Below are 26,712 nucleotides of genomic sequence, written 5' to 3'. Positions count from 1 at the left end.
AATATAAAATATAACTAACAATGGACATATTTTTTAATTTAAAATAAACAATAAAATATCATAGAAATCAATGAGGGTATTATGGGTAAAATAAAATATTCATTGTTGCTGTGAGTCACTGCAGCTTTCAAAAGCACCTAGAAACCTGCTTTCTGTTTTTGTTGTGGGGAGTTGAGAATTGTGGAAAAGAACAGTTTTTTATTTTTTTACCAAACACCAAAACTGCTGTAGGTGATTGAGAATTGTCATCCACAGCAGCTTTTGGGTCTTCCACTGCAATCCCAAACAGACCCTTACTCCACATTTAAAAAGTGGGGTGCTTTGTAACTTGGTATTTCCGCATGGGTCTATTAATTGTCTAGGTGGAATGTGTTTTGGACTGTAAAAAAAAAAAAAAAAAAAAAAAAAAACTAATAACCTTGAACATAGAAAAAGAATTATAAGGTCAAAAAATCGAGTTGATCGGTCGGCTAAGCACACTCTCACACACTTGAATAATCTCTATAACCGAAAAAAAAACCATTATAATTGCACCTTTTGAGTACATTCTTTGCAACTACACTGCAGTGATACAAGAAAACAAAATAAAGAGTCTTCGAGGTGCATAGGGTTGGAACAATCTGATCTCTCGCTTGACACAAAATTGTAAAACCACAAAATTTGACCACAATCTCCTGCATTAGTAGACAATTTATAACTATATAAAAGACATACCGTTTGCTCGAACGTTGGACATGTTTGGGTTTCACAAAAGTCAGTCTATAACTATAGAGGTCACCATCCATTGTTCAATCATTCAGGTATACATCCGATCTTCTACCAAATTAACAAATGAGAAAATCATTTTAGATCTCCTCTGTTCCCTCTATTTAGTAATGGTAATTAAACAATAATACTTGAGCATATTAATCCTTAGCATACGCATTTAACTAAAATTACCGTCGGCTGCATTTGCGTTTCAGCTACGTTGTTATATATCCTCAATAAAAAAAACGAATTAGATTTAAGGGTTAAATATAAAAATGGTTCACAAACTTTACAATGAGTTTCAATTTAATCTACTAACTATAAAAAGTGTCAATTTGGTCCACAAACTTTCCAAGTTGTACCAAAACAGTACAAACGCTAACTTTTATCAGAAAATTAACGAAATTGGTCACATAAAAATGTGATGAACGAACGAAAATGCCTCTGAAAATGTGGTCACTTGCTGTGCACATGACCAATTTTCGTTAAATTTTTCGATGGAAGTTAACGTTTGTATTGCTTTGATACAACTTACAAAGTTCATGGACCAAATTGACACTTTTTATAGATAGTGGACCAAATTGAGATTCACTGTAAAGTTCGTGGACCATTTTTGTATTTAATCTCAGATTTAATCAAAAACTTAGGGTGATAAAGAAGTACATCCTAATTTTCTAAAACTTAATCAAGTTAAAATATATTTAAACACTATAAAAAAAATTAAAAAAAAAAAAAACCTTAATTAATCTCCACAAATATTAAGATTCAAGTAGAAATTGGACAGAAAAAAAAAAAATCAAGTAGCAACTATTCTCTCTCTCTCTCTCTCTCTCTCTCTCTCTCTCTCTCTCTCTCTCTCTCTCTCTCTCTCTCTATTTTCCTGCAATCCAAACAATAAAGAGAATGAAAAATTTTGTAGGGCTTCACAAATTTCCTGTCAAAACAGATCTTTGGACAGATGGAGACAAAACCAACGCTGTCAATATATGGACAATAGTACGTACGGTGTATTGGGTTATTTGCATGGCGTGAAAGGGACTCACAGATTGCAACTAGTCCTTAATTTCTTTCCCGGCCAGCTCCAAATAATTAAGCAGGGCCAGCCCTGCCTTTCTTTCCTTCCTCCAACCAACATGTACAACCCCTGTCTCTATCGCCTCTTTCCATTCTCCAAAAGCCATCTCTGACCCAAACGTCCCAACCAACTCCAAACTCAAAAACTATTTCATTTCGATCTCAAGATCTCCCAAATTGTTAATTAACTTTTTCAGTTAAAATAAATAGATCTAACGTTAACTCTTTGGGGTTAACCCAAGTGATAAGAAGGGGTGGAATAATGAGTTAAGTTTAATGAATTTTTTTTTTCTTTAAGCCTATATGAAGAAATTAATGGGAAAAATGGCTCACATGTGAACAGCATTACAAGTCGGTCCAACTAGCTTAATGAGTCGAGTGCTCAGCGCGTGTTTTTTTTTAGTGAACAAATTCATGAAGACATAAACCCAATGAAACTCTGAACAGTTTCATAAACCCAATAAAACTCATGAACAGTTTAAACACTAAAAGGGTATAAGAATGATATTTATACAAATGTATTATATATGTTGTTGGGTAATATAAATTAACATGCGAAATATGAATAAAACAACACAAAATATAAAAGTACAATAATTTGGAATCACATTCACTCTAATTTTATTTGTTACTATTGAACACTTTCAAGGATTGAAACTGTACATTCAACAATTTCAGCTGTCTAGCTAGTAGAAGAAAAAAAGATGGAGCTGCCAAGCACTCGCTCGAGAGGGCCCAGCTCTTGGCGCTACACAAATACGGACCAGAACAGTGTTTAATTAGATGGAGTATACATTTATATGGCGATTTTTTGTTTAACATTTTTAAAAAATTTTAAGTGAACCTTAATTAATAACATCCAATACTTTAGGTAGGTTATTTATCATAGGAGCCTCGAAAACAGGATATTTTTTTCATTTATACGTTAAGAGTTTGATAGCTTTCATGTTAAACAAAGAAAACTAGATTAGCAAATTATATATATATATATATATTTATATATGTCTTTTGCGATCATAGAATATTCTGCACCTAGCACAAATCGAAACTAATATATAATTTGTTTAAACTCGCAAGTTCTGTAAAACATATCCAAAAATTATATATGTAGTATTGAATTTAATTTTTAAATAAGAATTTAAATCGACAGAGGTTCCGGAGAGAGCTTCTTTGCCGGACATGGAAAGCTGTCCCTAGGTATGCATGTGTACATGGATTGCAACTTCGATCTGCTCAATGAATTTTGGGTAAGCGGCTAAGCGCAAGTACTACTAGTGTCAGGTTTTTGTTTGGTTTGTTTTTATATCACTTTTTTCTTAAAATTTGATTTGCAGTTTTTTGTTGGTAATTAATTAGAAACAATGGCATTGGATGGAATTCCATTGAAACACCCTCTGTATACTTTCTGTTTTGTCTACCAACGTAAAGGGTAACAGGACAGCCATAAGGGTTGGTTGCAGAATCGGCATCCCTAAACTGTTAAGATTAATTAAAGAAATTATTAAGACTTAATTAGGTCCAAATATAAACAGTGGCAAGATCTTAGACTATCATTTCTCATCTGCACCCCCTCTTAATTAGTATACACTTTCTCTAGGATATATTCACAAAGCTCATTTTCTCAGAAATCTCATAGAATTGATCAATTATAAATTTGTGGCCTCATGTCTTCAACATTGGTGTTGAACCAAGGGCTTCAACTTTGGTGTCTTCAACTTTGGCACATGTCTAGAATCCGACATATATCATAGATACTAACAGAAATTAAATCATTTATAAGAAGATGATCGAAAGTTAAAGAGAAATAATTAGTGTGAATCCATTTTGAAGGATCTCATTTGGGTCGTCGGTGGATCCTTGATCGCACCTCTTCTTTTGTCTGATGGAATTAATGTTCTGGGTATATAAAAACGTAGTGCTACAGTATGAATAGTCTATAGATAGGCTGAAATATTGGCACAAATTGTTATCGATCATCCATAAAAACAAAATTGAGGGAAGAAAAGAAATAAAGAGAATAAAAACAGTATCTTTGGTTTATAATCAAGTGGATCCCACATTCTCCTATGAAGTATTGAAGTGTACGTACGGTCTCTTGACTTATTTGCATGGCGTGAAAAGGACTACGACTGTCTTTCCCGGTTAGCTCCAAATTATTAATAAGCAGGGCCGGCCCTGCCTTTCTTTCCCCCTTCCATGCAACCAACACGTACAACCCGTCTCTATCTCCTCTTTCCATTCTCCAAAACTCAAAAATTATTTTATTTCTCAAATCTCCCAAATTGTTAGCCTTTTGAGTTAAAATAAATAAATCTAAACTCTGCAAGTATTTTCAAGAATGACCGAAAATCTTATGGGGCGTATCTAGGATTTTAAAATGGGGTGAGCTGAACGTTCAAGATAGTTTCTCATTATATATTGTTAGTGAATTTTTTTTTGCAAAATTTCAACAGCATCTTCTATATTTTTATGACATTTCTCAAATTTACACAACTTGTTAAATCACTTTTATAATTATTATCAAACAAAACTTGACGACATAAGTGAATTTCATTAATAAAAAACAAAATATACACCTAGTCAGGGGGACGTAATGAGCATTACCTCTCAAAATATATATTCATACAAAAAAAAAACTTATAATGCAAATACAATAGAACTCTACTTAAGTTGAGCCATACGTTTCTTCACAACATAAAAGTCATCAATTACATAATCATAACTAATTGTATCAACAAGATTTTTAATTTTCAATGTGAATAACCATACAATTTGTAAGAAAATCATCACATATCTTGTTCTAAAGTCGATTCTTAATAATTTTCATAGATGAAAATGCTCGCTATGTTATTGCTGTAGAAATCGGAAGAGTCAACAGTAGACGAATCAATCTCTTAATCAACTAGTATTTTTTTTCTCTAATAAATTCTTGGCATAATTCCAAAAGAGAAGACACATTCTGAAATTGTAAAAATTAACGTGCCTCATATGGATAATGTTCTAACTAATCTTTTAAGCTAAATAGTTCATGTGCATTAAAATCTTGAGGGTAAAATTTATCAGTCAAAGTGCATACTTAGTCAATGTTAAATGATTTGAATCTATCACAAGAATCCAAAACATTTGAGAAAAAAAAAAAAAAAAAAGGATTGAGTATATATGAGTGAAAACTTACATTAAAATTGGAATCTAATAGTGAAATTCAAAGCTAGAAAAAGGAGAACTGAAGAAGTTCAGACTTCAGTTGGTGGGAAACGGAAAGCTTGGCTGAAGGGTATCTAAACGTGTTGAGCAGATTTTTTTTTTTTTTTGTCATGGATTGGGTAGTAGTATTTTTTTTACAAGTAGTAGTAGTATTTTTTATTTTTATTTTTTACAAAAATTTGAGGTGGGCTACAGTCCACCTCAGCCCCACATAGGTACGCCCTGAAATCATATATAGCATTGAATTTGATTTTTAAATAAGAATTTAAGCTTACATACGTTCCGGAGAGAGCTTCTTCCCGCAAGACATGGAAAGTTGTCCCTAGATATGTGGACATGGATTGGAGCTCAATAAATTTTGGGTAACCGCAAGTACTACTAGGTTCAGTTTTTTTCTTTTTTCTTAAAATTTGTTTTTCAGTTTTTTGTTGGTAATTAGAAACAGTGGCATTAGATGGAATTCTATTGAAACACCCTCTATATACTTTCTGTTATGTCTACCAACACCCTCGGACGTGCCGACAGATGCTAATAGGAATCGAAGCATTATGACAAGACGTAAGTTAAAAAGAAATAGTGTGAATCCATTTGGAAGTATCGCATTTGGGTCGTGGGTAGATATATTCTTGACACCTCTTCTTTTGTCTGTTGGAATTTTCAAAAGTGTTACAGTAGTTCGGATAGGCTGAAATGGGCCACTCAGCTTGTTATAATACCCAGAAACTTGAAAATGAAGAAAAGAAAATCATAAATTTTGTAGGGCTTCACAAAAATCTTCTCAGAAACGGTGTTGATATTCTATAGTTTGTAATTGTGTGATGGTAATCAATAAAGTGGATCCCACATATTCTAAGATATAATTATGAAGCTGTGCCAGAGAGCCCATGGACAGCTAATTAAAACCGTCTTTGTTGCTTGGCAATTTAGCATGAGCTGCCAACCCACAAACTATCGCTATCTTCTCTTTCTATTCTCCAAAAGCCATCTCTGGCTCAAGGGTCCCGATTAACCAACTCCAACTCCAAAATTATTTAATTTTTCGGTTTAACTAAACACATCAAATTTGTTGTAAAGAAAGGTCCAAGAATAAATTTGAATTAATTAGGATAAATCAAGAGTTTCCATTTCTTTCATTGTAAAAAAGAAAATAAAAAATATAATTCTAACAAATTATATATATATTTATAACTAAGACCTAGTTTGATAATGTTGTAAGAAAAAACAGTTGTGACGTAAAGTTAATTGTAAAATAAAATAGTTGAGTATTTGGTAAACTATGTTTTCAAAAGTGTTGTGATCGTGTACAAAATATAGTATCAAGATATTTGGTAAATTTTAATATAAAATTATTGTGGCTGTGTATAATTTAGGGTTAATTACAATTATATACCTCAATTATATACTATTTTTCAACTTAATACTTCAAGTTCAAAAAGTTGCATTAAATATGCTAATATAGCACTAGAGTCTTTAATTAAGCTCTAACTATCTTTATTTATTTATTTTTTGGACGATCTAACTAACTTAATTTGGACGCAACAAATATGGGTGTTAGATGGTACAAATATGAGCATGTATATAGCTTCAACCCTTTTGGAGATGTATTATTGTTATACATGAATTCTCTTATTTACATGTTAATTTATGTTATCGCTACGGATTTCAACACTCATCGATGGATATTTATTTTGCAGTGGACCATAGAAAAAATAATAATAAACAACAAGATACAGTGCAAAGGCACTCAACATACAAATCAGGAAAACAAAGCTTAAAAAGTAGTAACAATACAAGTTGTTCAACAAAACGAGAAACAATATTTGATGGTTGTTATACGTTTTGCATACAACATTAATACTAGGCCACATGTCACCTATGGTCCTCAGTGGTTTGCCTCATAACTTAATCTTGTAATTTCAATTTTTTTTAATCATACCATCTTGGTTTAGAACATTTTCAGTCCTGCTAAAAAAATCAGAATTTCGTCAAATAACCATCAAATAAAGTGCATGTGCGGGTCATGTGGAGAGTAGAATCGTAATCCACAAATGCATGATTAGCAACTAATGGACTTGAAAGGACGATTATACCATCCACGTGACCTGTGCATGCACTTTATTTGGCGAAATTTTGATTTTTTGGTAACATTGAAATAAGAGGCAAATCACGCCCATGTGGCTTTTTTCCTGGTTTAATGAAATAGTTTTTTTCATAGCAAAAAAAGAAAAAAAAAAATATATATATATATATGAGGCAAACCACGAGGATCACTGGGACAATTAGCCTTAATACTACAAAGGAAGGCTTAGGGCCTCTCTATCGACATCTTAATTCTCTCTTCTTCTGAAATATTCCAAAGGTCCACACTAAGAAGAAACAAGTCACTCCTACTCACCAAGCCTTCTTGATCATCAAATGCTACACTTGTTCTTGTCGATTGCAATTGTTTCATATCATCTTCAACCCAAAAGTTTGTGAAGGGATCTTCCTCTAACCCAAGACTACTAGAACATGTTACTCTTTCGACACTACTTCCCGTGTCATATAATATGGCTTTCCACCAATCAATTCCATTATCTATAGGTGGTGATGATGGAAATGGCCTGCTAAAATTATTTTTTGATTGAGCGTGTTCTAAAGTTGCAGCTATACTAACCGAATGATGTGAACTTTTTTTTAAGGTTCGTGGCCGAGGTCTTATAATAATGGATTTTGTTGTTTGTCGAGATTCATCATTCAGTTTTTCGATGCCAAAATTCATCTTTTTTCGTAGTCGAGCGTTCCAATAATTTTTCACATTATTTGCTGTTCTACCAGGAAGTCTTCCAGCGATTAGTGACCACCTTTTATACAAAACATGCATAATAGAGAAAATGAATTAATACTAACCACATTGTTATACTTTTACTCTTCTACCAATTTGAAAAGAAAAAAAATATATAAAAAAGTAAAAAGTAAGAAAAAAGGAATAAAGAGTAAAGAGTAAAGAAAAAATTATAAAAGCAGTGTAAGATCAAGTAGTCCGCACGTGCTCATAAAATTTCATAATTCCATCAAATTTTGGCCAAATAGTGTGCATGTGCATGTGCATGCACATCACGTGCATGGGAGTCTGGTAGGGCAAAATCTCATGCGAATTAAGTGAAAGGTCGATTTTACCCTCCCATATAGCACGTACATGCTCACTATTTGACGGAAATTGGAAGAAATTATGAAATTGAACCGAAATTGATAACCTTTTTAACTAAGAGGGCACAATTAAAAAAGTTTAATTAATCACAGCATTGAAATATGGTGCAAACCATGACAACCACTTGTATAATTTAACCTTGTTTCGTTTTTTGCCATTTTTTTTTAATTAGTTTGTTAATGTTTTCTTTTATTATTACTTCATGTTTTAATTCTAATGACCAACCAGCTTTTTGGTCATTTAAGTTTTAAACTTTTAGGGAAAAAAAATTTTTGGTCCTTGTGTTTTATCCTAAAAATATATTTGGTCCATGTGGTTTCAAAACTCCGTATTTGGTTCATGTGTTTTATATTATTTGCAATTTTAGGACATTAAATTTATAACCAACATGAAACTTTATTTTCAAATTAAAACTAATGACTCGTATAAACTCGTGAGTTTTACTTAAAAATGACAAAAAAAATCATGTATGTAACCTTCAATTTGATTTTTAAACAAAAATTGAAAATTTGAATCTGTTAAAATTGTCCTCATAACATAAAACATAGAGACCAAATGTGAAGTTTTAAAATCACAGGGACCAAATTTATTTTCGAGGTAAAATATAAGGACTAAAAATATTTTTTTCCCAAATTTTTATATATTGTTAATGCCATGGTGATTGTTGTTCAGTTTGTGATTTGGCAAGATAAACAAAACTCATGAACTAAAACCTAAACACTGAGACACAAACAAAACCATAAAACGTTAAAAGACTAAAAGTTTTTCTGTAAATGACCATTGATGTAATTGTGATTGATTAAATTTGGCGAATGTGATGCATCACATTGGTCACTGTAATGTAGTGTATATGATTTCACAATAAATTCAAAATTTGAGAGCTAAACCCTAAATCTTAAGCGATAAATACATCCTAAAAAGTTGAATAAATAAAAGATATTAATAAATAATTTAAATTATTACTAACCCGACTTCTATTTTGGGAGAAATTATTCTGTATAACTGATACATTGCAACGTGGTATAACTAGCTTACGTGTTATAATATGAGTGGATGTTATTAATATTATAAACTACAAATAAAATATGTCATCCAACAATACACTTACACGTTAAATTGGTTACACCACATGACGGTATATCGGTTATACCAAAAAATTAAGTTAATTTTCAAATCCCCGCCCTAAATGAAACTTAATTCCTAACTCTCTAGGTACACTTAATTAGATCTTTCCCAAAACTCCCTAGTGAACATACATAGACCCCATTTTGACTTTTTAAATTATTTTAATTCCCATTTTGCCCACACTCTCTCTCTTTCATTCTCTCTCTTCTTCTCTCTCTCACAAATCCCTCCATTTCCGTCAATCGACTTGCTTTCTTTCCCACTTCTTTCCTATATAACTTGATTGCCCAAAAACCCAGTCAGTTTGAGCTATCTTTTCCGGCAACGACGAGATAACAGACCACCAAGGGTGTCTTCCTCTCTTTGAGCTAATCACATAAGTGTCCTCCGATGCTCCAACTGATCACCGTAGAAGGCGGTTCGAAAGAGAGCAATTATTGGGTTCGCAGCAGCAAATTGATTTTTCCAACGGTGTACGTTGCGATGGCTCACTACTATTGGTTGATTCCTCTAATTGAGATGAGCTTTAATAGTGTAGCCACCTTGCCCATCAGATTGTCGTAGACAGTGGATCGATATTTTTAAGCAACAGATTCGTCCACTCTTTTTCGACAAATACGGTGGCAAGCTTAAGGTGATCGATTCAGTTCAATGAATCGAAATTGAATCGATTCAGTTTCACTAGGACTGAATTGAAACTGAAATTGAATCGACACTGAAACTAAAACTCAGTGATCATTTTCTTTTTTAGTTACAAGTTCAATTTGTTTAAAATTGTTGAAGTCTAGCCGTATGAGTTAGTGGCATAGTTTGTAATTTTGGGTGCATTTTACGCCTGAAATATAATCAGGTAAATGACAGGGGATTTTGGGAGAGAGTTGTGGGAAGGCAAGGGGTTTTAAAATTAGGGCTAATTATCGATTTACCACCCAAAACTGTAACTCACTCTCATATTGCCATCTGAAAGTTTTTTTGTCTCAGATCACCACCTATAACTTACATCCGTGTCCCATTTTACCTTGTTCTGTCAATAATTTTGTTAAAAATGCTGACTTGGTCGTTATTGCCGACGTGGCGCGCTGAATGTGCGCCACGTGTCACATTTTTTCTTGTATTTTCTTATTTTTTTATTTTCTTATTTTTATAAACTTTGAAAATTAATTAAAAATAACTCCGAACTCAAAAAAATATACAGAAAATTCTAACGGACTCATCTTGACTAGTACTAATTTACTATGGGGTCAAAATACCAATTTTCCCTCTAAAATTTTCAGAAAATTTGGAAAGTCCAAATTTATTTCTAGAAAATTAAATTTATATATCACATCCTTAAATATATCTCATGGTATATATCACATGGGTTCATGCATGTATGCACTTGGTATATATCACATCCTTAAATATTGTCTTTTTGTTTTTTTGGGGAAAGGTAAACGTTCTTTTTCTTTTTAATGAATAAAAGTCTTGTTCTTTTTCTTTTTAGTGAATAATAATATTGTTCTTAGGCTTCGCCCCCAATGTACCGAGAATAATAATATTGTTCTTTAAATAGCTTCTTTCTTTTTTCTTATAAAAAATCTTTAATTAAATAGCTTGTCGACGTACAAAAGCACAAACAGAACTACCACAAAAGGAACAACGACAACAATATAATATATTAAGCTCTCAAAGGAGTTTTATGTTGGATGATGGACTTGCCTGTTTCCTAAAAGCTTATGAAGTCTAAGCATCAGATCTATTTCATCCTCTGTAAAGTCTCCTTTGTTGATAGTTGGCTTCAAATGGTTTAACCACCTCAGTCTACAGCTTTTCCTGCATCTATTTAAGCCTGCATTCATATATAAACATTTATAAACATATATATATATATATACAGACTCCTTCTGTTGAGGTATACCTCAACTTATATATATATACAAGGTATCAGAGCGCTATGCGTAACTGCATCTCTGGGATTTTCTCGATTACTTTCTCACCAACCAAACAGGTTACACTTTTTAAAATTGTTAATCTCTCACGTTAATGTTCTCTTGTAGCACTCTCACCCAAATGTTCTTTCACACAGGTTTTAGTAACCTAACAAAGTTATATATATTATCATACTATAAACTAAATCATTTGATTATAATGACTTTTGACTAAATATGTCTTCCAGACTCGTAAAAACATATTCTTTGGACCTACAATTCAATAATCGAAACTATTTATATTTTAGAATATCATTCAAATATCACCTTTACAAAAAATCAGTCAGAACGGAAACTATTTAGCCAGTTTATTATATAGCATACATCATTTTAATTTTATCTGACAGATTATATTTGTCTGCATATTTTAGATGACTAAACAATCACCGATTTAGCTAATTTTTTACAAGAATAACCCTTTAGAATGAATCTAAAAATTGAACGGTTTTGATTATTGAACTGCATTGTCAGATGTTACACAGAAAGAATGTTCTTACTTTTCTTAAAATAAAGACATTCTTACTTAAATATGCCTGTATATATATATTACCTGCTTTGGGAGGAATCTGGTGCCATTTTCCTTCTCCATGTTTCTCAATGAACTGCCTGAGAACATCATCTTCCTCTTTACTCCATGCACCTTTTTTCAGACCACCCAAACCCTCCATTTTGTGCCCACTTGGAATCCCTCGGGACACACCCATCTGAATATATACACATAGAAGACATTGATTGTACGTAAAGCAAAGCTTCTCAGACCAGCAACGTGCCTATCTCTTATCCACTCAAAGAAAAAAAAAAAAAAAAAAAGTAATCAGAAAGTATTAATAATTTTTATTTTAACAAAACAGTTATTAAAGCTTGACAAAGAGAAGCACAAGAGGATAAAAAGGTCATTTTCAAATGATCGTAAAGTTTCACTTACGATGAATCCTTTTCAATATTGCTAAATTCAACGCATTACGGCATACCATACCGACATGAGTTTCAATTCCCTTCCATCTTAAAAGTACAAGGGCGGAGCTAGGGATGGCCATTTTACACATCAGTTTGGGTACCCACGGGTACCTACTCTGTTAGGGTAATATGGGTATGAGTAATTGGGTAATGAGACAGGTATGAATATATATGTTAATATCCATATAAAAAATGAGCGGGTATGGATAATACCCGTGGTTTATCCAATCCCTATATTTTTTTATTTTTTATTTTTTTATCATTAAATTCAAGTATAATCAAGGAATAAAATTTCGGATTTCGAAGAAATTTCGATGAAAATTTTGACGGAAATTTCAAAAATTTTTAAATTTCAATAAAAATTAGATAGAAACGATAGAAATTGCTATAAAAATGCCGAAATTTTGAATGAAAATTTACCATATATTTATTTAACATATTGTTTACAACATTGATAAAAAAATATTGAAGAAACCAAATTATATAGTAGGTTTCATGTGATATAAAATGAACATAATGCGTGCTGGAGGCAAATACTGTAAATAAAATTAGTATAATAAATAAAATTATTATATTCTTTATACTCTATATCTTTAGAATATATATAATATAAAATATTAGGATTTAGACCTTCAGAGTATTTTTTATTATTTTATATATAGAAATGTATTATGGTTAATGTTTAAAAATAACTAAACGAAACCCTAAAAGAACCAAACGAAACCCCAAACTTTTTTTTTTTCTTTCTAATTTTCCAAAGACCCAAAACCCCAATCAACCCTAAATTTTTTTTTTTTCACTTTTTTTTTCTTTTCTTTTTTCTTTCTTTTTTTTCTTTTCTTTCTTTTCTTTTCTTTCCTTTCCTTTTTCTTTTCTTTCCTTTTTCTTTTCTTCCCATGATTCTCTCTCTCTCTCTCTCTCTCTCTCTCTCTCTCTCTCTCTCCCACTGTGTTGCATATAGCCATATAGGCTCCCAGCCACTGTGTCGAACTCGCACATACCACTGTGATATATCATCTCTTTCTTTTCTCTCTCCTTCTCTCATGCGTCAATCTCTCTCTCCCTCCCCGATCTGATCTTCTCCATCCTCTATCTCTTCTCTCTCTTCTCTCCCTTCTCTCTCCTCCCTCCCAAATCACTCCGGTGGTTGGGTTGTAGAAGATAGAGATGGCTGGATTCTTGAGCGCCAAATTTCGGCAAAATACTACCGAAAAATTGACGAACTAGCGTTAAAATTTCCATACCCTAAAAAACGAAATTTAACTCCATGAGTATAATGAACCTAAAATTTAAATTTAAATTGCAATAAAACTAATGAATGAAAAAAAAAATAGGAAAACGGAAAAAACATATGGATCAATTAAACTGAAAAACATAAATTAATTGATCAATTTTTTTTTGGTCGAAAACTAATGGATCAATTAAACTGTTGCAATATTTGATATATTGCAACATGATTGAAGTACGGAGCGGAGCCTGGCCAAAAAAATAAGAAGTAGGGAGAGGAAAGAGGAGAGAGGAGAGAGGAGAGAGAGATATATATATATATGTTATATAATTGTAATTGTTCATAATAACATATAAGTATATATGTAACTATATACTGTAAGAGTGGCAAAAAAAAAAAAAAACTATGTACTGTAAGAGTTGATTTAAAAAAAAAAAATTGAGATCAAGACAAGAAAAAACCGGAATGGTGGGTTTTTGGGTTGGATTTGGGTAACCCATTACTTTGGTGGGGTGGGTAAGGATAATACCCATTATACTATGGAGTGGGTTACGTGGGTATACATTTAATAAATTTTTCACTTAAATAGGTTTGGTTTTGCGGGTATATATTCGCCGGGTCAAATGGCCATCCCTAAAGCTAAGTGAACAGAGAATTGGGGTAATGTGCATAATGGGGGATCGAATTGATGGGACTTGGGACTACATTCTTCAGGCTTTAGTAGGCTAGCTTCGTGTCCATTTTGAGGCCTCATTCGATGTCTCACTATCAATTATTCAATCATTCATTGATCCAGATATCCTCTATTCAATTCAATTCAATTATAAACAAAGGCTGTGAACCTTACAGTCGTCCCAACATGGCATGCCACTATTTTGTAAGTAAAAGCCACGTAGTTTGTCTCTTGACTTGATCAATTACTATCACTCCGCTCCTGTACTATCACTCGGCTAAATCGAAGTATTTTTCTCATTTAATTATTTTTGTTGGTGTATTGGCCTAGTGGCAATGTCCCACATCAGACCAAAGCGAAAGGGACCACCTCTGGCTCCATCATAAAAGGGTACTCAAGCAATCTAGGCATTTATTGTAAAATAGCTTTTTATCATGTTATCCACTGAACTTTGATATTTTTTACTTCACCACCTAATAAATTTTTTAACTCGTTGTGTCACCTGAATTTTAAATTTTTTTCAATGTGAGACCTCCCGTCCAATTCTGTCACATTTTTTGTTAAAAATAAGGGTATTTTGGTCTTTCTATGTTAATTTACTATTCAACAACATCTTCAACCTCAAGACTCATGTTTCTAGTTTTTATCTCAACTTCACCCCTACTTTTGGCTCATCAAATCTTCATAAAAATCAATAATCTTATACTCATTTTGAAGCTATGAATTTTCTCTTTACAATTATATAAAAATAATTCAAAAAGAAGCTATGAAATTCGAGATAATTGGTGACAAACTAGGCTACCCGAAGCTACCAAATTTTCCAAAATAATTGCAGATTTTTCAAATTTCACCCAACTTCAATTTCCTTCAAATTCATCACCCCAAAATCAGTTTCTTAGGTTACTAGAATATGTGTATAGCTTTCAAATCAATCATCAAACCTCAAACCCAACCTAGAAATCAAAATGTCCATCAAGAACATAAACCCCAAAACTAAGAAATCAAAATCAAAATGTCATTTGAAATCAAAATCAAGAGAAGTAAAATGTCATTTGAAAGCTATACATATGTTCGATTTGTTTTTACTTCTCTTGCACCTTGTCGGTTCATTTTATGTCATAAGCATAAAATTTATTATAATTTTTTTCCTTTTGATTTTCATTTTGTCAATTATTTATGATAAACATATCTACTATGTGGATTTTTTTTAATTTATATATATATTATAATATTGTTGTTGAAGTTATGAAAACTAGTAGAAATGAATTTATTTGCTTAGTCATGAGTATTAGAAATAGATAGTTTTAATAAACAACCATTTGTAACTTATATTAAAAATACAAGCCAACCTCTAACTCATTATTTAACATAGTAATTTGAAGTATAACTTTCAAATAGAAATCATTGGTGGTATACAAAATGTTTTTATACATGATGTATCCATAGCTCCACATACTCCCCCTAAAAAAAATGGATTTAATCATTTATTTTTTTTAAGGGAGAGAGACAAATTTCAGGCTAACACATATGGTCATGCATTTGGAGGTCTAATGGTCCATATGCTAACAAATGGACACGCTGATGATGATAATGGAATCTTATGTAAATCTGAATAAATTGGTTTACCATAAATATGTGATGATAATGGACACATGCTTTTGATTTTGATTTCAAATGACATTTTAATTTTAATTTCTTAGTTTTGAGGTTTATGTTCTTGATGGAGATTTTGATTTCTAGGTTGGTTTGAAAGCTATACACACGTTCTAGTAACCTAAGAAAAATATTTGGGGTGATGAATTTGAAGGAATTTGAAGTTGGGTGAAATTTTGAAAATCTGTCATTTTTTTAAGAAAATTTGGTTGTTTCGAGTAGCTTAGTTTGTAATTAATTATCTCGTGTTTCATAGCTTCTTGTTGAATTATTTTTATATGGTTGTAAAGAGGAGATTCATAGCTTCAAAATGAGTATAAGATTGTTGATTTTAAAAGATATTTGATGAGTCAAAAGTAGGGGTCAAATTGAAAGAAAAACTGGAAAACATGAGGCTTGAGGTTGAAGATGTTAAACAATAAATTAACATAGAAAGACCAAAAGACCCTTATTTTTAACAGAAAATGTGACGGAATTGGATGGAGGTCTCACATTGAAATTTTTTTTAAATTCAGGTGGTACATCGAGTCGAAAAATTTATTAGATGGTGAAGTGAAAAACGGGTCAAAGTTCAGGTGAGTAACATGATAAAAAACCTTTTAAAATTAATTGGCAATGTGTGGAGAGGCCAAAAACCCTTATAAGCACTACTTATGAGACTATTAGGTGACGTGAAACAGGTGTGACCATTTGAACTAACACATACTTTGGTAAGTACTATATATGAACGAATTGATGCCAAAATTCTCCACAAGAAATAATTAGTCACCAAAAGTAATAAATTGAATTAAAATTAACCTGGAGTGAATGGATAATGGAATCGGACGTCTATGATGAATTAACCTTCTCTCTTTGGAAATTGGGTGGAATCGGACTTCTATGATGAATATACCTGCAAAGACACTCTGATGCCTAAATGTGCAAGAGTTCAATATGTTGCAAGTGAAAATATCAGAGATTGCGTACCTTTCAATGTCATTAGCTAGCCCACCCTCATCTCCACCCATGCACACCCTCCATTCTGGTCATGGAAGAGAATGATGGAGAGGGTGTGATCATTTCTTTTTCTTTTTTCAGTTTTAATTTCTTGTGTAGTGAGGGTATGCATATTTGAAATGAATGGGGGTGTGTACTGAAAAAAATTTTAATTACTAAAGCAAAATAGGAGTGTACGTAGTGAGTAAAGGATATGTGTGAGACTGTGAGGTGAGAAAAAAAGTGTAGTGTTTTATTATTAATGACACATAGTGTGGTTGCAATGCTGCAGCTGCAGTTGTAGTTGGGATGGATGTGATCCGCCAAGTGATCGGTGCTTCTTGCTGAGTGCTCGGCACTGGTTTTAGTCTTGGAATGTCAAAGCACAAATTTTTTGTTCTTTTGAATGATAAAATTAGTGGTCTATCCCTTATAGTTAACTGACTCAAAAATAAAATAAGAGTAATGCTAGGAGTTGATTGATCCATTTTTAAAATTTGAAAATGTGTTTGGTATGAAATTTGAAAACAATTTTTAAATTTAAAAAATGATGACAGCTAAGAAAGAAGGAAGTGTAAAAAAAAAAAAAATGAGAAAAACGATATTTTATCATTTTTAAAAAGATGTATGTTTTTTATTTTATTTTTTCTAAAAACTGTTTTTGAAAATGGTCTACCAAACATGTTTTCTTGACTAAAACTTATTTTTTTGTTTTTGAAAAAAAAAAAAAATTTTGAATAGAATACCAAACAGGCCCTAAATTTTTTAGGGGTCCTTGGTGATGAAAAATACAACGGTGGGTACTCTTAACTCTCCTGTCTTGACTTACTATTAGTTGGCTGAAAGGGACAGATAAACTGCAAGTCTCCAAGTCATAGCTGTAGCCATTTAACACAAATGGACTTGACACTACTGTTTTGATTCCTTCTAAGAGTCTTGAGACCTCTTTCCATTCTCCAAGAGCCGCATCTGGTCCAAAGATCCCAAGCAATTACTGCAACGTACTCTTTTTTTTTTTTTTTTTTTTGTCTAAGATAGATCTACCATTAGAGAAAAACCAAAAACAAGCATTAAAAATGTTGCACATATATTAAAAGTCAACTGAGAGATTTGATAATTGAATTAGAAAAGAATAATGTTAGGTGTTGATGCAAAAATTCGTAAGAGAAATGCAACAACTTAAGGTGGATGATCTGATTGATTGGAAGCCTTGTTGGATGATGAGTTGGATGTTAATTTGAGATGATCAAGATTTGTTGAATTGCTGGTTGAAGCTGATGAGATCTTCCTGCACGAACACAAGATCAAAGGAGAATGACTGGTGTGGTACCAGCAAAATACGCTCCGATGATGAAGTCAGTGAAGTGTATTCGAATGTGTTTGAGTAAGAACAAGGAAGAACAAATGATGAACTTGGGAGAATATGGAAGAACAATGCAAGATCTTCTGGGATATTCTCAGCTGGTTGTGTATTCTTTTTGAGTGGTCTTTTGTGTGTAAAAATGAATGGATCCCTTTGTGCACATAGTTGAGTATATATAAACAAAGGAAGTAGTGAGTGTTAAGTTACCTGCATGAAGATGGATGGTTGAAACAAAGCCACGCATTCGGTCATAAACAGTAGCATGCACAGCTACCTACCTCCTTTGCATTCAATGCAGCATTGAATGTAAGTATGGAAGATCAAATGGTACCCCCTAATAGTCATGGTTGTGAGCTGAGAATGTCCCAAATGTCAGAGAGCTATGTCAGGGATATTCGAGTATGGCAGTTCGTCCCAACTTCGATCTTCTAGGATGGCGATGGGACCCGAGCCAAGCCGATCACATATATTTTGCATACGCGGGTATGAAAATTATATATGATCGGATCGGACATGGATGAACCAGTCAAGAAAGGTCCAATGAATAGTGTAGTGACCGTCTTCAGTGGTAACCAGCTGTTACTGGATTTTTTGAGAAGATGACCACCATATGCCGAGCCGAACTGATCTGAGATATCTAAGAAAAGATAAACACTCAAGTTCTTAGAAAACCCCAAGGTCAGTTAGGATTGGATTCGGGTAACCCACCAGGATGAATCGGTCCGATCTGACCAAAAATGTGTTGTTGAGCTGGCATGGTGATGTGGAGGCTGAAGTCTAACCGAGTTGGCCATTTAAAAAGTTAGAATTGAAAATATGATCTGACCAGCTACTTGTTAGTCTGTGATTGGTTGTTGAATCCATGTGAATTTGTCCACAAACATTAGGCATTCTAAATTTGTATTCTAAATGATATGACAATAGTTTAGTTATTGTTTATAAATGAACCTTAAAGTGAACCTAGATATAAAATATTTATGAAACACTGGATCCAAAATTGAAAACCAAGTAGGTGTCCAAATATGATAGACCATTTTACACTTTTTTAATTTTTATGAAAGAGATATTTTAGTGAAGCAATTATGAGGTTATACAATCAGCTAACAGCTGAGGGGGAAGCCAAGGAGCCTCACCCACACTATTAGAGGTGTACAACGGGCTGGCCCGGCTCGTTTAAAGACGGCCCATTCGTGCTTTATGCCATGTTTGGGTAGGCCCATTTAATAATCAGGCCGGGCCGGCCCAATTATTTTAAACCTTAAGCCCAGCCCGGCTCATGGCCCACCCTATAACAGGTCGTGCTAGGATCGTGCTGGGCCGGGCCGATTAATTATTTTAATTTTTTTAAGTTTCTAGTATTGTTTAATAAATAAAATAGTCTTTAATATCATTCCATTTTCTATCAAATTTTTGAATTTTTTACTACTTTCATTTTATTTTCTATCCAATATCATCACCAAAATCAAAATTAAAAATTGAAACAAGGCTAATAGTAAATTTTTTTTTAAAAATTGAAAAATACTAATATAAACGGGCTGGCCCGTAACGAGTTCGAGCCAGCCCAAACCCGCAACACGAAATGGGCTCGGGCCGGGCCAGCCCAATGAGTTAGAAAACATTGGCACAGCCAAGTCCATACGTGAGCCCGACCCACTTATTAACGGGCCAGGCCGAGCTTGTGCCAGATTCAGGCCGGCCCGGCCCATTGTACGCCTCTACACACGATTAAAGATTTTCACACTTTAATTTTGTATATTTTCCTACCCTCATTATTTGTATTTAGACAATTGAATAAATTAAAAGATAACGAAAACTACAAACTAAGAGGATGAGTGCAAAACATACAAAATAGAAATGTGCAAATCACCTGTGGTAGCCTTGAATTTTTTGCCCAAGTTAATTTTAGAGTACCTAATTTTTGGCAATATATTTGAGATTATTAGAATTTTTTCTGATTCATTTAGGTGGAAATTAGAAATTTTCCTCTTGAGTTTCGAGGAAATATCACAATTTTCCTAGGCTAAATGGTTAAAGTGGGACCATAATTGGATACTGTTGGTTGATACAAATCCCACAAAATTTAGTTTCTATGGATAGGAGTTCAAGAGAAAATGTTATGATTTTTTTAATTTGGACAAGCTCTTGAAATTATTTTGATTATTCCATAATTAATTTTGAGGATTTAGAAATTTTGGAAAACACTCTAGAACACAAATGATTGTTTTGAAGTTATAGGGTAAATAGTACTCAGTAAGACGAGTCCGTAGGATATTTTTGAAAAATTTTTAAGTCTTGAACTATTTTTAATGAATTTCCAAAACTAAAATAATATTGTAAATTAAAAGAAAAACAACAAAGTAAGAGCCGCTAACATGGACTGACAGGCGCTGGGCTAGCGCACTGCAATTGGACGAAACACACTGATGGAGCTCAATGCTAACGCAAGCACTAATGAAGCAAGGTTAAATGACCAGAAATCTCAGCCTTTGGATTCAAAACCACGACATGTGGCAAGCTGAAGGGTGTAGGTGCAGTTGTTAGCGTGTTCTGCGTTACACTAGATCACATACCTTTTAATCTCGACCGTCCCGCATCGATAAAGGAGATACGATCTAGGTCGTTCATTCTGTGCGACATGTCACACATTCTAGAGGCGCGACTCAGTCATTTCACCCGAATCTATCGGGTGATCCGTTTCGTCTTTGTCTTTATCTGTACCCCTTCATCCGGTTCTACTCGTTTGTTCACCCGTTTACCCACCAAATGAACCTGTTTGCTCTCACAATTAGACCCGTGTTGACCCGGGTTACTTAACTCGACTCTGATTTTTAGCTTTATTTTGCAGTTTTTTAATTGTTTTCATAAAAATATACAAGCTGCTCATGAGCTTTGCGAGTCGAATATACTAGATATCAAGCTCGGCTTTTTTAAAAAAAAACAAGCCTAATATATTTTGCTTGAACTCAACTCGTTACTTTTACAATTTGATCTCGAAGGAGCAAAAAACAAGTCGAACACAAGCCAGACAAGAATTTTATTGAGCTAATTCACAGCTCTAGCTATTTAATTTCATGATTTTTCTTATTAATATTTTTTTTTCTTTTTTTTTTCAATGCACCAACTTTCATGCAACAACATATCTCACCAAGTAGTTAGGTCATGAATATAGAGCTAGATATGCTAAAATACAAGAGAGGTAGAAAATGATAGTGGATAGGTTGACTCACTAATTGAGATGTGTTTGCACCAAAAAATAACACTTGGGCCATTAAGGTTTAAAGACTGTGGCCGACTTATTTGAGGCTCAAAGAGTTTTGGTGGCTCATATTCTATATTTTTAGACTCAAAGTCTATTTGTGGCCCAAAGCCCAGTTGAGGCCCAAAGTTTTTTTCGGCCAAGAATCGTTTAGGATCATTTGTTGATGTGTCTCACAACCTAAATGTTATTTTGAGGCCGACCATACGACTACAAGATAAATTGACCCATTTCGATCAATTGGGACCAATAAAAATTATTGCAGCCCATTCAGGTGACAAAACTCCAAGAGACACGCCCAAGATTACGTGGGTACGAAGTCTTTGAGTCAAGTAATAAGTCAAGTCGGTCAAGCAAAGAGTCCGAATTCAAAATAAATCTCAACCCTAAGTAGAGATGAGATAACGTGGTCAACAAGAAAATTAGCTTAAAAAGCTTACCATATCTTGGATTCTTGATGACCGAATCACTCCCAAATTAGGAGAGTGAAGAGAAGTTCAATCCTACAAATATAAGCATTCAAGGATGAAGAAGGACACACAACTCTCACAACGCTTAAGAAACACATCAGTCAAATTTTGTTTTCAATTCTCTTACTTTGTTGCTTCCATTCAAAGTTCTTCTAAGTTTTCACATCTTTTAGTTCCAAGTTATCGAGGTTTGTAGCTGTCAACATCCTTTCTAAGGCTTTTTGGTATCAATTTAGTTTTTGTTCTTTTGCAAGTACTTTGGCTGTTCTTATTTCAAGTTTAATGCAATTCACGTTTCTTTCGTTTTCAGCAATCTAAATGCCTGCTATATTTATTGTTTCTTTTAATCTTGAAGTTAATTTAGTTGGTGAAGATCGCAATATTGATTTTCATTATACTTTTGTCACTCATATTTTGTTTATCCTGTTTGGATAATTGCATCACTTTGTTCACGAATTCGATCACGTAATCCTTATGATGCCGGCCTACTCGCGATTCGGACTCCGAGTCCTACTAAGCCTTTAAAAGCCTTGTTCCCAAGGCTTGAAAAGAACTTAGGCCGAGAGTGGTTCCCAAGCTAGGCCGTGCAATCGTTCTGATTTGATTTCTGATTTAGGCACATACACACCAACATCACAATCTAAATTCTTTTGAGACCTGATTTGAGGCCAAATAGTGGCACTCCCCGCACTCACATCAAAACAAACCAAAGTTTTGCTTCTGCCCAACTTGGACCGAAAACAAGCGAACAGAAAGAATATATATAAAATGAATGTGGATGGCCCAATAAAAAATAATCAATTAATGGGCCTACATACCTTGTCCAGGGTGTCACTTGCTTAGGTTAAGTTTAAATTTATTAATAACCAATTAGCTTGTGATCTATTGGTATTTCTCTCTACAATATTGGACAGGTTTCAAGTTCAGATCCTCCTCCTCCTAAGATAAAAAAAGAATATTATTTAATAAAATTTAAATGAATCTTCAAATGACAAAACCATAATTTCAGGTATACTAATTTAGCTCGAGGGTCATTAATTTAGGCTCTAACTAGCTTAATTTATTTTGGACAATCTAACTAGGTTAACTTTAACGTGACAAAGATGATTGTTAGTTACGGTATGAATATGTTCATATACATTGGCTTCGGCCCTTTTGGAGATATAGAGGAAATTACAGATTTGATCCACTTATTTTATACCTAGTTCAATTTTATTCCACGATCTTTTTTAAGTTCTGTTGTGGTTCACTAATTGTTCAACTTGTTCAATAAAGGTCTAATTCCAAAATTTTAGTTTTGGGGTTTATGATTTTAAATCTTTTGGGTTGTGTTTTCTTTAATTTAATTGATGTATAAGTTGTATTTCATCATTTCTTAGTCATAAGAATCAATTTGAAGTATTATAATCGAAGAAAATTGAAATTGGGTGAAGTTTAAAAAATCTGAAAATTTTTCTGAAAAAAATTAGTTATTTCGGGTACCCTATTTTGGGGTTAATTATCTTGAGTTTTAGAACTCCGATTTGAATAATCTTTATATGGTTGTAAAGAGGAGATGCATATATAGCTTTAAAACAAGTATATGTTTATTGAATTTGGGTGAGATTTGATAGGGTAAAAGGCCGGCCAAAATTGAGAAAACAAATCTAGACCTTTATTGAACAAGTAGAACAATTAGTGGACCAAAACAGAACTTAAAAAAAATCGTGAACCAAAATTGAACTAGCTATAAAATAAGTGGACTAAATTTGTAATTTCTTCAGAGATATATTATCATTATACAGGAATTCTCTTATTCACTTGTTATTTTTCTATTCTCGTTACGGATGCAAACACTAAAAACTGAGTATTTATTTAACTAACGCAGTAAACTGTATAGAAATAATAATTAAGTAAATAGAAAGATACAGTGCGAAAGCACTCAACGTACAAATCAAGAAAATAAAGCTTAAAAAGAAATAACGAAATAAGTTCAACAAATTAACAAGAAACCATTTTTGATGGGTTGTTGTACGTTTCACATACAACATTAAATACTACAAAAGAAGTCTTAGGACTTCTATATCGACATCTTAATTCTCTCTTCGATCATCTTTTGAAATATTCCAAAGGTCCATATTAAGTAACAACTCACTCCTACTCATCAAGCCTTCTTGATCATCAAATGTCAGCCCAAAAGTCTCTGAAGAGATCTTCATCTAACCCAAGACTACTAGAACATGTTACTTTTTCGACGCTATGGTTTGTGTCATCAAGTAAGGTTTTCCACCAATCAATTTCATTCTCTCTGGGTGGTGCTGATGGAAATGGTCTGCTGAAATTATTTTCCGATTGAATGTGTTCTAAACTTGCAGCTATACTGCTTGAAGGATGTAAAATTTTTTTGAAGGTTCGTGGCCGAGGTCTTATAATATTGATGGCTTTTGCTATTTCTTGAGATTTGTCTTTAGGTTTTTCGATGCCAAAATCCATCTTTTTTCGTAAGCGAGAACTCCAGTAGTTTTTCACATCACTTGCTGTTCTTCCAGGAAGTCTTCCAGCAATCAATGACCACCTTATGTACATAACATAAAGGAAATGAATACATAAGACATTATTATACAAAAAGAAAAATGTGAACAAAAAACATGAACAAAAATGAAAACAAAATAAAGGGTCTTAGAATGCAATATTTGGTAAAGATAATTTTTTTTTTATTTAACCATGATGGATATTAAATTGTAACTTTGGTCTTTGGACTATGCAGTCACATAAGCATTCAATTATTCAATGCGTTACACATCAACATGTGGTGTTATTGTTACGTTTTCAAAGTTTTTCATGTACCCATTATACCTTTCAGGCCTTATAGCCAACAAAAACAAATTAGGTTACATTATCTAATTAATTAGCTGAATCAAGTAGGTTACATCACCATTCTCTCTCTCCATCTCCTTCTCCTTCTCCCTCCCCGATGACCTCTCTCTCTCTCCATCTTCTTCTCCGATTGAACCCTCGCCGTCCAGCGAGTAAGGCCGACGAGACCACAGCCAAACTGCTCGTCTCCCTCTCCTCTCTTTTGTGACAGTCGTTCTCCTTCTACTTTTCTTATCTCTCTAACTCTCCTCTCCGATCTCCTTTCTAATCTATGTCTCCATTCTCTCTCTCTCTCTCTCTCTCTCTCTCTCTCTCTCTCTCTCTCTCTCTCTTCTCTTCATTATAACCCAACGACAGAGCCTTGAAGGAGGTTGGCGACTTCCAGATAGGAGTTTGTCGACCTTCGATATGGAAGTATAGAGGCTAAAGTTTGTCGAGGACACGATTTGGAGGTGTTGTGCCGAGTAACTATCGTCCCAAATAATTATTGTTGAACAATGACAATTTTTTGTAATTGTTGAAATTAAGATTTTTTACTCCAAAAATTTGAATTTTTGGGTTTTGTGTTAGTTTTATGTTTTTTTTGACATGTTTATGGAAGAAAAAGACAGAAGATTTATTAAAGTTGTCTTGTTTTGGATATTGTTTGCACAGTGAGAATTGCCACTGTCTAACAGTGACTATAATTGTCACTATTGGACAGTGACAATTCTCTTGACGTGAAAAAAAATATATAAAAAAAAGCTGAGCGTGCTGGGCTCCGTGCCCAACGTATTTTTCTACTTGATTTTATTAAAGTAGACTGAATTGGGACTTGAGTTTTTATAATGGGCCTTAAAAAAAAGCCTATTTTCTAGAATGGGCTTTAATAAACAAAAAAAAAACCCCTTCTTTTTTTTTTTAATGAATAAAATCGTGTTCTTTAAATAGCTTTTTTTCTATTTTACCAGCTAAAATTCTTTTGAATAAATAGCTTGTCGCCTTCAAAAGCACAAACAAGTACCATAAAAAGAACAACGTACGACAACAATAATCAAGCTATCAAAGGAGTGATGGTGCTTCCTATATATAGCGAATCTCGGAATTGAAAGGGAAATTTATAATGAATGGTGGACTTGCCTGTTTCCTAAGAGCTTATGAAGCCTAATCATCAGATCTATTTCATCCACAGTAAAGTCTCCTCTCTTGATGGTTGGCTTCAAATGGTTTAACCACCTCAGTCTACAGCTTTTTCTGCATCTGTTTAAGCCTGCATATATAATAATGAAGTAAGCATATAACATCTTTCTACAACACCAAATTCCAGTACATGCACTTTGTTAATTGATTAAGCTTAATCGATCTCCTATAGGAATGTCCTCTTAGTACACTAATATATAACAATGGAGAACATTTACAATAAAAACATTTTATGTCATACAAGCACATGCATTTAATACTGAAAAAATCTATACCGCCTTAATAAAAATGTGAACTCGTCAACATCTGCAGGTCAAGAAAACTTGGGCATGACATATTATGTTTTCATTGTAGAATTTTCCTATAACAATGTTATGTTTTCAAATTATGAAGTATATATAAACTAGTTAGGTTGATTTTTACCAAGTGTATTAATTGTCTAGACTTAGAGTTTGACTAATATATACCTGCTTTGAGAGGAATCTGGTGCCATTTTCCTTCTCCATGTTTTTCAATGAACTGCCTGAGAAGATCATCTTCCTCTTTACTCCATGCACCTTTTCTCACACCCAACATACCCTCCATTTTGTGCCACTTAATTCGAAGCCCTCAGGACACAGCTCTCTATTATATACAGAAGACATCGATTGTATCATGTACGTAAAGCAAAAGCTTCTCATCAGACCAGAAACGTGCCTTTTTCATATCCACTCAAAGCGAAAATTATCAGAAAGTATTAATAATTTTTACTTTAATAAAACAGAATCACATCACAGATATAAAAGCTTGAAAAAC

The 26,712-nt window shown here is 33.3% G+C and overlaps 1 protein-coding gene and 1 pseudogene across 1 annotated transcript; both read right to left on the bottom strand.

The window, feature by feature from the left end:
• Positions 1-7,330: 7,330 nt before the first annotated feature.
• On the bottom strand, positions 7,331-11,975 carry LOC147283946 (transcription factor MYB1 pseudogene; annotated as a pseudogene).
• Positions 11,976-24,021: 12,046 nt separating this feature from the next.
• Positions 24,022-26,519, bottom strand: LOC147283945 (transcription factor MYB114-like). Its single transcript, XM_086242828.1, has 3 exons — positions 26,385-26,519; positions 25,858-25,987; positions 24,022-24,436 (listed from the first exon to the last, which is right to left on the bottom strand). The coding sequence occupies exons 1-3, from the start codon at positions 26,500-26,502 to the stop codon at positions 24,043-24,045; spliced, it is 642 nt and encodes a 213-aa protein (XP_086098954.1). The 5' UTR covers positions 26,503-26,519; the 3' UTR covers positions 24,022-24,042.
• Positions 26,520-26,712: the final 193 nt, after the last annotated feature.

The sequence above is a fragment of the Dryas octopetala genome, chromosome 5, assembly GCF_963921425.1.
Source record: "Dryas octopetala chromosome 5, drDryOcto1.1, whole genome shotgun sequence".
NCBI classification, from domain to species: domain Eukaryota; kingdom Viridiplantae; phylum Streptophyta; class Magnoliopsida; order Rosales; family Rosaceae; genus Dryas; species Dryas octopetala.
Note: the sequence above shows the minus strand (reverse complement) of the source record. Positions and strands in the feature narration are given on the sequence as shown.

Coding starts and splice junctions, on each gene's coding strand:
- LOC147283945 (XM_086242828.1), bottom strand. CDS start 26,502: ATGGAGGGTATGTTGGGTGTGAGAAAAGGTGCATGGAGTAAAGAGGAA. Junction 25,988..26,384: donor CCAGATTCCTCTCAAAGCAG/GTATATATTAGT, acceptor TTATATATGCAG/GCTTAAACAGATGCAGAAAA. Junction 24,437..25,857: donor CATAAGCTCTTAGGAAACAG/GCAAGTCCACCA, acceptor TATGTACATAAG/GTGGTCATTGATTGCTGGAA.